We start from the raw sequence: 16,668 nt of genomic DNA, 5'->3' as shown, positions 1-16,668 counted from the left end.
TATGCAGGTACTCCCCCCACATACAATCATTTGTTTAGTGACGATTTGAAGTTACAGTGGCACTGAAAAAAGTGTCTTATGACCATTTTTCACATTTATGACAACTGTAGCACTCTTCTGGTTACGTGATCAAAATTCGGACACTTGGCAACTGGCATGCATTTATGACAATTGCATAATGGTCATGTGGTCACCTTTTGTGACTGTGTAACAAGCAAAGTCAATGGAGAAGCCAGATTCACTAACCATGAATCTGGTTTCCGTGAAGTGAATCTGGAACCATGAAAGGAGTTACCGTGTTACTCACTTAAAAACTGCAGCAATTCACTTAACAACTGTGGCAAGAAAAGTTATAAAATGGGACCAAACTCACTTAACAAACATCTCCCTAAACAACAAACATTTGGGGCTCAATTGTGGGCCTAAGCAGAGGACTACCTCTACTGTAAAGCAGTGATTCTCAAACTCCGTTCCTTTAAGACATACGGCCTTTAACTCCCAGAATTCCCTAGCATGGGGAATTCATTGCTTCCCTAGCACGGGGAATTCTGGGAATCTGGGAATCTCTGCTTTATTGGAAGGAAATAAACAGGCACAGAGCAAAACCTTCCTTAAAACGACCACGGAGAAACCTGGAGGCGACCTGCCACGACGGATGCCACTCTCCTCTGAGTTACCAGCTAACCAGGTGCTCTGCAGGGAAAGCCCAGGCGCGCTTCCTCCGGTGTCGGGGGGGGGGGCAAGAAGGCGGGGCAGGCAACTTGCAGGGGTGGGGAGGAGATGGAGGATTCCTTTGCTGCTGCAGCAGCAGGAGGAGGAGCCGCTGGCCAATCTTCCGTGGCTGAGGCGCACACGCGTACACAGCGCCCCAGGTTGTCCCGCTTCCTAGCCGCTTGCCCGCCGGCAGGGCGCTTGGGGAGCGTTGGCCGGTAGCGAAGCAGGAAGGAAGCCCCGCTTGCCTAGCCGGCCGCCTTGGCTTATGGCGCTGCAGCCGAATGCCTGGGACGGTAAGTTTCCCTCTGCTCTCCCTTCTTCCTAAAGCTGGCCGCGGGTGCACCGGGATCGGCAATGCGAGGAAGGCGAAGTTTCTCCTGCCCGGGTTGGCAGGAGGCAGCTTCCCCCAAATGACGTTTGCTAAGGCAGAGACAGGCGCTCATTCATTCTCGGCAGGTCCGGGCAGCCGCCTCGGGTGCCTTCCTTTTGGAGCGAGACCTTGCCGAAGGCAGCTGCAGGGAGGGCACCGGACCAAACTTCGCGGCCGGAAAAAGGAGAGCGAGCGCCCGCTCGGAGCCCTCGTGGCAGCGGCCGAGGAGCTGCGTTTGCACCGCGGGAGCTGGCTGGGCAGCAGCCGAGTTTGGAGCCGGCGAAGTGCAGAAGGCGACTTTCCCAAAAGATTCTCGTAAGAACAGGCAAGGCTGACCCCGTCTGGCTTTTGTTTGGGGCAGGGCTCTTGCTCGGAGCCCTTGCACGTGCGGCGTGTCTGTAGATGCCTTTCCCCGCTTTGGTGGAACCGAGGATTGAAAAGAGCCGAAGGTGCGGTTGCGTTTGCCCTGCACGGAAAGGAAAGCAATGCTTTTGCCCTGCGTTAAAGGACGCCCGCCGCACTGTGCACAAAGTGACAGGGGTCAGCTGTTCCCTTCGGAATCCTTGCGATGTCTTCGATGAGTAAGAGATAAGTCCCCCCCCCCACCGTCCGCGTCCCCCAAGGCTTCTTATAAAGCCAAAGAAACGAGGCTTAAATGATGATCTTTCCAGGGTGTCCTGAGCTTTTAAAGCCAGATTTTCATTAGATGCCCGAATTGAAAAATGGAGAGGAAATGTTACTAAAAGCTCTATAGCTAGAAACTGTGGTGGGAACTGGTACTGTAAAACAGCCTCTTTTTCCTCTATTTCAAACTGGGCAAACTTGAAACCTTTTTTTTTTCCTGAGTATTTCTGGAATGCAGCATTTACAGTCTTTGTTTGGTTTCTTACCTCTATATTGCTCAATTATTTTAAAGTTGCCAATTTCCTTAAAGCTTGCTGTATTTAAAATACATTTTAAACTGTCTTTTCATTTTAGCTGACCATTTTTAAAATGATTTTTAATAGGCCTCTTCACTGACTCATTTCCATATAATTTTGGATTGATGGATTCCCCTTTCTTGAACATCTCTGACATAAAATATTTCAGAGGGAAAATTTTATTGAAGACATTCCTTTCTGACTTCATGCTGTAAAGCTTAAAGATATACAGAAGCAAGCAAAGAAGCTAATATTTATTTATTCATTTAGTGTATGGCAAAATAAGCTAATACAAATATTGAACTGTAATAATTTTTGTTGACTGATTTGCAAATCTGTCCTAAATTTTTTTCTTTTGGGCAGTTGCCAGTAATCTGAAGTATCAGTGCTTTGCCTACCAAACTGGACCTTTTCAATTTGTGGTTTATAAACTAGAGCAAAGCTTTTTTGAATGTCGGTCTGGTAGTCCACTAGAACAGTGTTTCTCCACTGTTGGCTGGGGAATTCTGGGAGTTGAAGTCTATACAGTCCATATAGCTTGAAGTTGCCAAGCTTGTGAAACACTGTGCTAGAGGCTTGATAAAGCTAATTCTGCTGTCTGCTTGTGACTGCTAAAGTAATACAAAGTGTCAAACACCTGGCAGGCAACAGAGCATGGTTTGTCTGGGCTCCTTGTAATATTTTTAGTCACATGCTACAATTTCATTTTTCTCATATTCTAACATTTCATCTCAGTGAATTTTAAGAACAGTAAAGTAGACACACCTATACCTGCTCCCAGTTTTATCTTTTACCGGTGAGGATGACCCAGTCAAATTTTATCCCATTTTAGTTCCACTGATTTAGGGGGTTTAAATTTCTCCCACTGAAGTAAATGGAGCTGATTTTGTTCATCGGTTTGCATTCTCTGTCTTTAGAATTTAGCAGTTTGATTCTGGGGATTAAATATTCCCCAGAATGTATAAGGCGCCATGTGTGGTTTATGGTTCTTGACCAATTATTTTTATTATGTTTTTATCAATTTTATATCTGTGTTTTTCCATGTTTGTATGCTTTTATGATGCTAACTGCCAGGAGCCTTTGTGGCAGTGTTCAAAACCAATAAATAAATTGCAACCATCCACATTCCTTCCAGAAACCCACTTATCTCTTTGTGCATGAAATTTTCCCTCTTTTGTTGTAGCTATTGGGTACCCCAAAATAAAAAGTGGGTCCCCTGGGCACCAAAATTATGCCGGTCCCTAATCACGGAATCACTAATTTATTTATGGTGACTAAAGCCCAAGCCATTTTTGCTGAATGATCTGCCATAACCGTGAATTATGCCATATGGCCTGTCATTTTGTAACCGCTCTTATATTTCACTGATAGTTATGTGACTTTTCTTACCACAAGGCTTGAATGCAATCTCCTGGGATTTTTTGAGGGGGGGGGTCTCCTTCGACATGCCTAGGAAAGCTCTATAAAAAATGAATGCATCTGTGCATATCCTGTTGATTTGCCATTCCCATGTTAGTTAAAGCACCAGCTGATCAGAATAGTAATATTATTGATCCAGGCAATGAAGAATTAACAGACTGAGCTGCCAGTCTAATATCCAGCATTTTCTTTACACCTCCAAACCTAATATATGTTAGGCTGTTCCCTTTTAGAAAGAGAAGATTGTGCACAGTATTGAAAAAAAGTTAATTAACTAACTAAATTAGAGGCAGAAGATAAAAGAAAACCTAAATAAATCTGGTTAACATGAGTCCCATTCACCAGTATCTCTCTCCCCATACCTTTTTAGCTTTGCCAAACCATGTTTTCAACACTTCTCCATTCTGCTTCATGCATCACCTTTTGTTATTTTGATTTGTCATGTCTCTCTTTAAGAAGATTGCATTAACTGTAACGGCCACATCATCCTTGGTTTTTCCTTTCCTTTCAACCCATTCACTTTTCCTTCATATATTTGTTTTACCGTTTGTTCCTCATTCATTCTTTCCATATGGCCGGATCATATCAGCCTTCTTTTATACTGGTCACTCAGTTTGGTTCCTTAGCCACATTCCTTCAGCACTCCTTCATTCTTGATCTGAATTCTTCTCGTTTTATCAGACACATTTCCCTTAGTAACCTGTTCAACGAAAGGTAAAGTTTTCTCTTTTCCAGTCATGCCCAAATCTAGGGGGCAGTGCTCATCTCCATTTCTTAGCCAAGGGAACTGGCCGTTGTCTGAAAACCTTTCCGTGGCCATGTGGCCAGCTGACTGTACGTTGAGGAGCACACAGAACACTGCTGCCTTTCCATCAAAGTGGTACCTATTTATCTACTCGTAGTTGCATCTTTCGAATTGCTAGGTGGGGAGGAGCTGGGGCAAGCAACAGGAGCTCACCTTGTTACATAGGCACTTGGGTCTCAAACCTGGGCTGTCAGCTTTCCAACTGAAAAATTCCACTTCTTTAACCACTGAGCCATTGGGCTCACCCCCCCCACACACACTTTTATATTTCTCTTTAAGTACCCAAATCTCATTTTCATATAACGAAGCCAATAGAAGCCCACTATTATAAACAGGAATTTTTACTTTTTCAGCAAACATTCACACCTGGTTCTTAACTGATGGAATTAAAGAAAGTTTATGAAAGAATTTAATAACTAAATTTATGCGGGTGGGGGTTTAAAAAGTTGTATAGTGTCTAAAAATCAATTTTTAGATGGGACACAAAATAGTGATGAATAGAAGGCAGAATAGTAATTATAAATAGAAAGGGAACAATTAATTCCACCATACTGTAGAAGTATGGGCTGAAAGCAGTAGAAGGACAGATGTACTGGATGGTTATAGCTGGAAATTAGAATAGAATAGAATAGAATAGAATAGAATAGAATAGAATAGAATAGAATAGAATAGAATAGAATAGAATAGAACAGAATAGAACAGAACAGAACAGAACAGAACAGAACAGAATTCTTTATTGGCCAAGTGTGATTGGACACACAAGGAATTTGTCTTGGTGCATATGCTCTCAGTGTACATAAAAGAAAAGATACATTCGTCAAGAATCATAAAGTACAATATTTAATGATAGTCATAGGGAACAAATAAGCAATCAAATCATATTAGGAAACAGTCAATATAAATCATAAGAATATCAACAACAAAGTTACTGGAGGTTGGATTAGCCAGACCTTGATTTGAAATGATGCATTGGTTCTTTAGCAGGCTAGCTGGGTTTTCATCATATTGCCTGCAATTAAAATAATTGTATATTTCATGTTTAACATCTTCTAGATCCAATCCTGTATTCCTCTGCTTACGGAGTATTGCTGTTCCATATTTGGAAGAAAACAGATGTGGTGTATTATTTTCTCTCTCTAAGATTGTTGTCCCAGAGACTCTATACTAATCTGAAATCTACCCTCCATCCTTTGTGATCCATACTGGTTGTGTTTGAAAATTGAGCCAATTTATTTCATGATCAACTAACTACAAGCTGTTTGAAATCACAGTAAAACTAGCTTTGAAATGCTGCAGCTCTATCTCCCCATTTGCAGGAACATTTTTTTGTCAGACTGTTGGTTAGCTCCTTGACAATAGTTGCCTCGATGATCTTTCAAGGAGAAATAAAGTTTGTTGGCTCTGCAGTTCCTCTCCTTCATAAGAACTATTTAGATGCTTTTTGTGTATGACCAAACACGCACAATAAAAAATAAGAATATACTGTAGTAGTATTAGGTGTGCATACAATTCATTTATATAAAATAGAAAGGAATTTCTGTTTCATCAGGACCTGTGGATATCTCAGGATGGGGCAATGTGGTCTAAAGGGGGAGAGCAAATTAATTACAATTAAAAATCTAAAGGAGTCTAGTTGCTTTTAAAGCCTAACATAATTTTTACTCTATGACCTTGTGGGAGATAGTACTGTAAATCTCATAAAATATGAAGAGAACTGTATCATGGTAGTTTGTGCCATAGACATTTGTTGGATTTTAATATGATATTACTGCAGTAGGATAATATGACAACCATCTGAAAACTGTTTAAGTAATTAAGAATTTGACTATTGGCTACAATGATATGTGTGCATTGTAAATGGAGATTCCAGAAATACTGCATTGCATCTGCTTAATAGAAATGTCTTCAAATCATCATGTTAATTATGAGAGAACAGTCTAGAGTTAATCTCTGAGTTAATTTTAACAAGTCTTGAAAGCTTATGTGGAATTTCCTAATTGATGACAAGATGATCCTAGTAATTAAAGATCAGGTAGTCTTACTTCAATCTGGAATGTAGTAATGGAGAAAAAATATCTGAAATGGAATTTAATGAATTTATATCATGTGGGTTTAAAAAGAGCAATGTAAAAATGTCAGATATCCTGGGGTTGGGCCACTCTGGCTTCTTAGTCAGATAACCTAGAAACACTTAGAGGCTGTGGTGTCTGTATAGCAATAACAACATCGCAATGAAGATCAACCTGGTCTCATTCATCACCAGAGATAATTGTGAGCTTGGATCCTTCTGAGGCCAAAATGGTACCACTCTTGTACAGGAGTAAAAGATAGCATACCCTTGAAGGAATGTCAGCGTTTGCAGAAGGTGCTATAGATCTACTTAAAATAGAACTCCACCACCACCCAAAATAGGCCAAAACCCCCCTCTTATCATACTTATCAGCCATAAATGAAGACGGAATGTTGGGAAGAATGGCATGGAAAGCCCTGGACATGTCAAAGTGGTAGAAACCCTAAACTGGCGTGTTTCACTTTGCAAGTTTTCTGCAGACTAACTGGTTGCTAATATAACAATGATCATTATTTATATACTCTTAATACTTGGAGGAATTGAAATGCCACCAGTTGTTCCTGCAAAAAACCTTGTATAAATAGACTGTTACAGATTGGGAGAAGAATTGCAACTAAAAGAAAAGGCTACGATATGCCATTTCTACAAGGACCAGGTGACATTTTTCAGTTAAATCTCATATCACTGTATGTTATTAAGGAAATTACTATATTTGTGAACCATAACCCCATACCTGCCACACAGAATACCTTAACCAATCTCACAGGGTGCGCATTACAAATATTATAAAGTAATAGGGCTGAAGTACATTATTCATTAAGAATACATTTGACAATGTGATTCTTGTGCCAGTACTTAAAATTCTACCAATTCTCTGTGTGGTGTTTTGAATATTTTGGGTGCATAAAAACATCATGTGAGAATACCACTTTATACTGCACTGGTAAGACCCCACTTGGAATGCTGAGTCCAGTTTTGGTTACTACAATACAAAAAAGATGCTGAGACTCTAGACAGAATGCAGAGAAGAGCAAAAAAGATTATTAAGATGAATGGTTGTGGAAACTAGGTATGTCTAATCTAATGAAGAGAAGGACTAAGGATGACATGATCACAATCTTCCAATACTTGAGAAGCTGTCACAGAGAAGAGGGAGTCAATTTATTCTCCAAACTACTCAAGGGCAGGCAAGAAGTAATGGGTGGAAAATTATTAAAGAGAGATCCAACCTAGAATTAAGGAGAAATTTCCTAATAGTGAGAAAAATTAATCAGTGGAACAGGCTGTCTCCAGAAGTTGTGAGTGCTCCTTCACTGGAGGTTTTCAAGAAGAGGTTTAATTGGAATGGTATAGCATCTCTTGGTTAAGCAGAGTGGTTGGACTAGAAGACCTCCAAGGTCCCTTCCAATCCTGCTTATGTTCTATCTTCTATCATTGAAAAATAGGAGAAATTTTGCTAGTACATTATTAGACAGTATTCCATTATTTATTTGTTAGCTTATTTCTCAAATTTATAGATTCATCCATCTCACAGTGATTTTGGGTGGCACACAAAATTAAAATACAACAACAAAAAAACTGAATAAACAAAGCAATTAAAAATAACCATTAAAGTACAATGAAACAAGTAACATTATAATAAAGTGAAAAACACAGAAGAGGTCATTCTAAACTTACAAACAATATAATAATTTTGAAGCTTCTGTACTTCCATGGAATCCCCTGGCCAGATTTAAGGACCTCCTAGAAGGTTAACAGAGTAGGGACCAATCATACTCGGGTTGAGGCAATGATGTTGTAAAGGGTGGTTGCCATTCAACATCACATCAGCATTGCACTAACACAACAGTGATCACAAAATAGATGCAAATGTTCAAAATATTTTTGTTAGGAAGTTTTCACTTAATATGCAGCATGTTTGCATGTCCTGGCACTAGAAGCAACAACTGCTGATCCACCTGGGTTGGGGGTGAATTACAATTGCTATCAGGTGACTAGACAGGGACCTTAAAATGTTGGCTCATTTATTTTTCTGTTTCAACTATACATGATATTAGTAAGTTTTGTAGATTCCTCCTCCCCCCAATCACTGCATATATATAAATTAATTCTTAAAAAATGAGATAAGCATAAAAAAGCTAGAAAAAATACATGTACAGGAACTATTATAGTGGGCTTTTAGCAAAGTCTTATCTTTTCACCTCTGTGAACATCTTCAAAAAATAGCTGGTGTTTCAAAATCTGGCAGATACCTGTTATTTATTTAGGTGCTTTCTTGAACTTCCAGATGTTAGTCTTCTGTATGTGTTAGATTCACATTATTTTAGCATTGTTGCCATATTTAGTTACCTAAAACAGGAACTGCTGTACTTCACAGGGTGAGCTCAGCTTCCCTCTGTTTTTTCACTGCAAATGGCATGCATCATGGTGAGTAATTCTTAGAATTGTTTTCCTTCCCTTACACTTTATCTCACATGTTTCTGTAACTTAAAGTTCATTATTTAAAGCATAAAGATATGTAGGCAGAATTTGGAAAATCTGAAAGAAGAATTTACTCAGCTTTGTGCAGTCAACTTCTGCAGCAGACACATATAACTATTTCATTTTTAAAGAGATTTTTCTGATGAATGGATTGTAACAGAAGTTTCATGATATTCTGCTACTGTGTTTTTCTATCCTTCTTGAATAAGGATGCAAAAATTGAATGTCTTGTAAAGAGGTAAGGTCAACAAAATAGGTTGGTGATTTTTCTTATTCTGTAGAAAAGGGCTTCCTATTTTTGAGCCATTTACAGAAGAGATGAAAAATTACAATTTCAAGCCATTTTATCCATAATAACTATGCCAATGAATGAGAGTAAGCTGAAATACATTATATTTATATATTACAGTACATTGATAGCTCAGCTGACAATTTCAGATATTGACTTTTCTTTTCTTTTTTTTCTTTTCTTTTACTCTTCATCTTTTTCCCTTTTCTTTCATTGGATAGTAGAGCAAAGTATTTTTGCTTCATCAGCATATGGACTTATTATCAGTAGTATGGATCATCTTCAGAATGTGAGTTTCTTAAATTTCCATTGTGGCTAGTTACACGGACATTCATAAACATATGTGCATATGCATGTTTTCTTCTTTAACACGTTTTTGTGAATGAAAAGAGCGTTTTTATTCTAGTTGGCCTCCATCATTTAGGAATCTAAAACTATTGTTTCAGTAATTAAAATTCAACAGGCTACAGTATAGCTTAATTGAAGGGTAAGAAGATTTGGAGGTAGCAAAAGTAAGCAAGCATATTTTAAAAGAGTTTTATAAAATGCCTTAATTAAATAAAGTTGTACTGTACAACATTTCTAATTATACCTGTAGAATTTCTTTTATTGTGCCTAAAGAACATCTCTATGGAAAAATCATTTTATATGAAAGCAGGCATTTTCCACAGAGTGTATAGTATGCTAAGCAATAATTTACTTGAATTTAGAATGATGAAAGTGAAGGAAACAAAAAAAATATATATTCTGGCTTGCTGTAGCTACTATTTAGTTTAGGGTGTATATGACTGAGCTGAATGTTAATCAGTAGTTTCTTTATAGAGTATTTACTGTTTTCCCAGTATGTGGCACTCAAATGACCCTTCTTTTGGGGAGGTCAAAATTAGAATCATTTCTGATTTTGTAATACTTATTGAATAATCGTGAATAGTGATTAATTGTATAACAGTTCAGGCAAACGGCTAAATAAGAAGGATTTTAAGGTAGTATCTAGTCAGGATTGCCAGTGGAGTTTCCTAACACACTCAAAGCAACCCGGATTCTACACAAAAATATAAGATTTTTAAAAACTCACAATAAATCAGTTTTAAACTAAAATATTTTCACCCATTTCATATAGATAGTGTTAACTGTCCTGTTGGCATATTGCAGGAGAAGAAACTCCTGGGACATTGTTTTTCCAATGTCCTGTCAGTAAATTAGCTTTACTGATAATTCCACATAGGTGCAGAAGACGCAAAGCCTGTTCTGAGGTTTTCCTGCGAAAAGCACTCTAAGTAAAAACCCCTTTTCCCCTGGGACCACCCACTGTCCATTGTCCACCAATCATATACAGTCAGTTTGTTTTGGGAACAGTCTGTGCGTTTCAGAGGTTTCCCAGCATTTGACCTTGAGGTGTAGAAATTCTCTCAGGCCACAGACGGTGCTCTTGAATTCCTCAATTCCCTCCCGGCGCCTCCTCGTATATTCCAATCACTCCCTTCCCCCCCTCCCTAGTTTCTGTTGTCTGGTTGCAAGCAGAGGTGTATGCAGTTGTGGGATTCAAATAATTTAACAACCGATTCTCTGCCCTAATGATTTCTTCCAACAACCAGTTCACCAAACTGTTCAGAAAGTTAACAACCGGTTCTCCCGAAGCGGTGCGAACTGGCTGAATCCCACCACTGGGTGTATGAGAAGTCAACCAGTCTTCGACTTACGACCACAATTGGGACCAGAATTTCCACTGCTGGTCAGGGTGATGGTTAAGTGACTCACACCTGATTTTATAACCCTTTTTTTTGCCACGGTTGTGAAGTGAATCATGTCGTTATTAAGCCAATCCAGCTTTCCTCATGGTCTTTGCTTCTCGGAAACTGACTGGAAAGATCGCTAATGGCAATCTTTGACCTCAGAACAGTACAACCATTATAAATACATGTTGGTTGTCAAATGCCTGAATTTTGATCATGTAACCATAGCTATGTTGTGTCAGTTATAAGCGAGAGAACAGGTTGTAAGTAACATTTTCCAGTGCCATTGTAACTTTGAATGATTACAAAATGAATGGTTGTACGTCAAGGACTATCTGTACATGCAATGCAACATAATATATAGAAGAAACTTCAATTTTAAAGTAAAAAATCTAGAAATACAGAAAGAGGTCAAAAAATCCAGATCTGGGTTTAAAAACTCAGTTCTGGCCACCCTGCATCTAGTAACTTCCAAACTTTCTTACAATTCACAGCCATCATGGTATTCATCTAAGTTGGGAAGACTGCTTTAAGGGAATTGTGTAAAACCTTTAGTCATGGAGTTCATATAGTGTATCACTTCTTTAAAAGTATATACGGTAGAACTTTTGGAATATAAAATAATCCAAAATTATGCACTTAGGTCCAATGAGAACATTTGTGAAATTAATGGGTTTTACTCATAATGGCAACAATAAGAGATTGGTCAATACGCCTCAAATGGTGTAGACCTGCCAATCACTAGCAAACTCTGCTGACTCAGTCTATCCTGGGCATTATTTACATCTTTTAATTTTATATTGTACAGCACCCAGAATCACTTTGGGATAAATACATGATAAGTAAAATATTTTAAATTTATTTTACATTCCATCAGGAACAACAATAATGTTGTTGTCTAATCTATTGCATGGCAAGGCTGAGAGAATAAAGGGATGTGGGAATACTACTATTGTTCTGCCCCCGCTACGGACCCCAAAGAACGCACCACACACAAAGTCTGTACAAACCTTAGTTTACTAAATTAAATCAGTCTTTTTCAAACAAAGGCTGTTAATTAACTTTCTTAACAGCCTACAAAAATCCAAAGAATAAATAATCGTAATCTTACTATGGTTGGCAGAAAGCCCAGAAGCAATTTGCAGGAAACTGATAAGAGAACTAAGATCAGGACGCGAAGGAGAGTGAATGAAGTTGTTCCTTGCAAATTGCCTCAGTCATCGTCCTTCCTTAAATAGGCTAAGGGAGTGGCCAATTAGCCCCAAGCCTTACTCTCAAGGAGACCACCTCCTGAGGAGCCACTCCTGCCTTCTCCTCTTCACTTATGGGAGCTTCTGGAGGTTCTGAAGGCCCTGGCTGAATCCCCTCCTCTGGCACCACATCTTCTCCAGCCTCCTCATTGTCTGACTCGAGTGCCAACTGCACAGGCTGCTGGCGCAGCACCACACCAGCCTCCTCGCTGTCGGAATCAGCTACCAGCTGCACAGGCCACTGATGGGCCACAACAACTATATTCTGAATGTTAGTCTGAAGTTATTGAAAGAAAAATTAGACTGAATTTTTCACACATAGGCCACACCCACCACAGCTCCTCGAAGGGAAAAAACATCACGATATGTCACATGACAGCAACATGACACAGCGAATTTGACACCCATGCTGTAGAGGCTTTCCTAAGCATCAGTATTGCATAACAAAAGATTCATTTCGTTTAGTTTATAAGATAAAACCTAGACAGATGACTGACTGACTGAGACAGACAAACAGACAGACAGATAGACAGACAGATGGTTTGGATATCCTGCTATAAATAAGAATCCTGCCTCCAGATACTTTCTGATGATAGCCCCATTTACAGCACATTGTAGTAGTCCAAACAGGAGGTGACCAGGGCATGAGTAACCAAGCAGAGAGTTTCCCTATCCAGGAAGTTGAGCAAAGGCCCTCTAACCACAACTGCTATAAGTGGGCTCAGTTGCCAAATATACACAACCATGTGGGGTCACACAGGAGCAGAGCTTCCTCTGGCACTGCAAAGACTCCCAGGTAGAAATGTGCTGGGTGAGGGGAGTGATGAGAGAGAGGAGAAGATAAAAAGGAGAAGGGAGAAATGGGAAAGATCTAGTTACTTGTATTTAGACTGTATTTTTATTTTGGGGTAATAGTTTGAAATGCAGAGAATTCTGTGTCATGAAAAAGAAGAGCTCGGTGTTATATGCTCTAGCGTTATAATAGCTATCATGATTTGCCATACAGACTTGCTAAATTACAGTTGGTGTAACTATAGTCAATGACATGGGTGCATATTTGTGTGCTCGACAAAGAGCTGCCATTTGGAGCACAGGCCCTCAAATCTTTTTATAATTGTGTTGCACTTTGATCTGTTGGACTGTAACTCCCATAATCACCAGCTTACCACTAAGTGAAATGTAATTGTGCCTATGAACTTACTCTAGCTTTTCTTTGCTTTAGACTTGCAAAGATCGTAAATGCGAAGATTGATTGCAAAGTTAATGTTCCATTACAGTTGTGACTGTGAACAGTCACTAAATAAGTGAGTCCTGAATGAGAACTACCTGTACTGGAAGCAGCAGTAGCTTTTTTAAAAAAAGAAATTGCTGTTTGTACTTTTGGAATTAATGCGTACAGGAAGTACAGGAAGCATCAACTCTGTTGCATAGCTAAATATCTATGGCAGAGGTTATCAAACTTGGCAGCTTTAAGACTTGTGGACTTCAACTCCCAGAATTCTCCAGCCAGCATAGGTGTGCTGGAATTCTGGGAGTTGAAGTCCACAAGTCTTAAAGCTGCTAAGTTTGAAGACCTCTGGTCTATGGAGATTCTCAGTCATCCAGGTCATGGTTGTCCCAAAGATGCTTTTTCAGGAGGCAACTGGACTTTCTGGCAACTGGTTTTTCTTTGAAGATGTTTCGCTTCTCATCCAAGAAGCTTCATCAACTCTGTTGCTAGTCAAAAGTGCCAGAAGCTAAGAGAGCGAATGACATTATAGACAATACCGCATTGTTAGGCAGACTATGTCATTTGCATCGTGACTGACCCAGATCACAGAATTGGCACCGTATGACCAATAACATTATACATGTGAAGGAAACATTCATGATATACGGTAATAATGTGTAACATCTGTTTATCCCGATTGTATAGATTTGTATCACAAAGTAAAGTGTATAAAAGATTACCCCGATCAGCTTTACTCCACAGTTTGTGCAATAAATGTGCATGTTGTTATTTCCTGCAAAACAGCAACAACTTTTTGTCATGTCCTTTACACAGACACACAATCATAGAATTTCTCTACATATGACACATTTGGAGCCTAGAAAACAGTTGGGATGGGTGTTGGCAAACTCTTCTCTGTTCCTTACTTATGATAAACTGTCTGTCTGTATATAACTCTGAGGAGCAAGCAAAGCTGACATAACCTTGTGACTAATGAAGAACAGGTATATATAAGGGTGCCCAATAATGGGAGATATTGGAACATTATTAACATGAATTCTGTGCTCTTTCTTTGCAGTTTGGTTACAAGTCCAGGATTGTTCAGTCCAGTTGTAGAGAGGAGAACAAAATGAGTCACCCAGCCCAATATAGAAGGTGCAGAGGGCAGTGGAAGTGAAGCAAGAGGGCTTGAAAATGTCTGTGTGCAGTGATTTTGTGGAGCACATCTGGAAGCCTGGCTCCTGCAAAAACTGTTTCTGTCCCAGAAGTTTTCACCAACTGCAGGCACCATCCCTTAATCAGCAAGGTTGCAGTGAAGCCTTACAGGATTTGAATGGAATTGGAGCCAAAGTTGAGAATACGCCTTGGGAGGATGAGAGTCTAATTTCCTTGTCTTACTCGAAGCCAACTATTGCTGTTAAACCAACTATGATAACCTCGGATGCTGCTGGTGTGTGGGCGGATGGAAACTTGAATACAGATGTCTCACAGGTAAATGATTATTAAGGGGCGTGGACGGTGTATTTTACAAGGTTGCTTCCGTTGTAAAATTTGTAACTGCCTGGGAGCAATCTTTGTATTTGTTATGGCAGGACTTGCAGAAATGGATTCTTTCAATTTCTTGAGCAGGCAGGGAGAAATTCACCAATCAGCAGCCTCCCAAAAATCTGTTTCTTAGTAAAGTGGGAGATTTTTCAGACATTTATGATATTAGTGAGCAAAATGTTTTTCAGTTTAAAAGCCAACAGAAGTGCTCAGATACTTCTTGGTACAAAATGACTTTATCTGTTGCACTTGGATTTTTTGATTCTCCAATCCAGTTGAGTTCCCACCATTGCACTAACCAATCCAAAGCACCTTCCAATTGCCCAGGATTGACTTCCAACCATCTGAAATTAATTCATCTGAGATTCAAATATTTTCCAGCTGGGTCCAGATTCTTTGCGAATCACAATGCCAATTGCCGTATTCCCAACATTCTTTATAATACGTGAATAGAATTCAATTTGGAAAAAATACCTCCATAAAGAGAAGTGTTGATTGACACAATCAGCTAATCTCAGTTTTCCACACTTTTGCTGGCTAATGATGTAAGTTTAAGTTTCCTTGGACTGAAATGTGAAAATGGTAAGCAAAACAACACAAAATGATTTTTTTTAAAAAAAAAATACCCCTTTACTACTGGAAATAGGAAGGTCTCATGTAAAAGGACCGAGATGTACAATTTTTTTCAGATTCAGGCTGACTCACCTGATTGCTGTAAAAATAGCTAAATCTTTTAAAGCATTTGGCAATCTCACCTCAGAATCTGTATGAAAAAAACAAAATCTGTGAACAGTATCATTTTAGCATTTGCAAGTCTCTAAAGAGAAACTCTGAAGAGTTTCTCCCAAACTTGTGGGTATTTAATGAACTTGAAAAATTTGGGCATTTGATGGGCAAGTATATGCTGTTAGATGGGCATTGAGCCTAGTACCCTACCTGGCATGTCACCTATCAGTCTAGATTTCAGCAGGACTTCTTCCTGTAGGCAACTGTATTTTTGGAGTGAATGGTTGAGCCTCCCAGATAGAGAAGCTTGAGAAATCAGCTCTCTCTGAACTTCAGTATGAATTGACCAGATTTTGAACTAATGTGCAGGTTGAAATTTTGTTTTATTGACCTTGTTTTATTCATAAAATGCTAATCTACAGTTTACCATTATGTCCGTAGTATGTCAGTTTACCATTATGAATGTAGTCAATGTAATGTTTATTTACATAGGCCTCCCAGACTTTACTCATTTATTTTAGTTTAGCTGAAATGATTTTGCTCAAGCATTTGAAGATTCCATGCTATAAAATTATCTCATTTTATAAATTTAAATTTAAAAAAAGTTGTAGCTCGTTTTTTCATAAAGCTGGTTTCCAAATTAGTTAACTGCAAATATTTTAAAACAGTCAATTTTAAACATGCAATATTAATTAGGCAGCTATCATGAAAGGGCTTCTTATGTTATTAAAGTATTGGAATCGGATTGAGAAGATCCAGGTTGAAAAACCAACACAGTTAAAAGAGCAAAACCTCTCTGGAAAACCATGCCAGTATATCTTTCAGCCTGGCCTCTGTAATAAATGTGTAGACGGAGGAAATCATGAAGAAGGAATCATGTATGTCATATTCAGCTCCTTAGAAAAATAGCAATGGATAAAAATGTCAAGTATGTTAAAAAAAATATAAGACAAAACTAGCAATAAAACTATTGGTATCATTCCTTTACCCTGATAAAAACAGAATAATCTAAACCAATACACAGGATCATTTTTTAAAAAACCCTCTATAACCCCTCTATCATCTTAATACAATTGTCTGAGCAACCATTAATCTAGTTGGCAGTTTCAATTTTTGTCCAAAGGTATTCTTGAAA

The 16,668-nt window shown here is 38.9% G+C and overlaps 1 protein-coding gene across 5 annotated transcripts in view; it reads left to right on the top strand.

Annotated features, from left to right (window-relative positions):
• Positions 1-762: 762 nt before the first annotated feature.
• PRAG1 (PEAK1 related, kinase-activating pseudokinase 1) overlaps positions 763-16,668 on the top strand; it is a 34,238-nt gene continuing 18,332 nt past the window's right edge. The window contains exons 1-4 of one of the 5 annotated variants that reach the window (XM_087886443.1): positions 817-1,007; positions 8,677-8,726; positions 9,291-9,358; positions 14,341-14,753. In XM_087886443.1, coding sequence (XP_087742569.1) covers positions 14,457-14,753 — 297 coding nt within the window. In that variant the 5' untranslated portion in view covers positions 817-1,007; positions 8,677-8,726; positions 9,291-9,358; positions 14,341-14,456. Of the gene's footprint in view, positions 1,008-1,209; positions 1,666-5,280; positions 5,347-8,676; positions 8,727-9,290; positions 9,359-14,340; positions 14,754-16,668 lie in introns of those variants that run through there. The other 4 variants (XM_087886444.1, XM_087886445.1, XM_087886442.1 and 1 more) reach the window with 4 other exon arrangements.

This window comes from Pantherophis guttatus, chromosome 2, assembly GCF_059756535.1.
Source record: "Pantherophis guttatus breed Tessera chromosome 2, ASM5975653v1, whole genome shotgun sequence".
NCBI classification, from domain to species: Eukaryota; Metazoa; Chordata; class Lepidosauria; order Squamata; family Colubridae; genus Pantherophis; species Pantherophis guttatus.
This window is presented reverse-complemented; position numbering and strand designations above follow the sequence as displayed.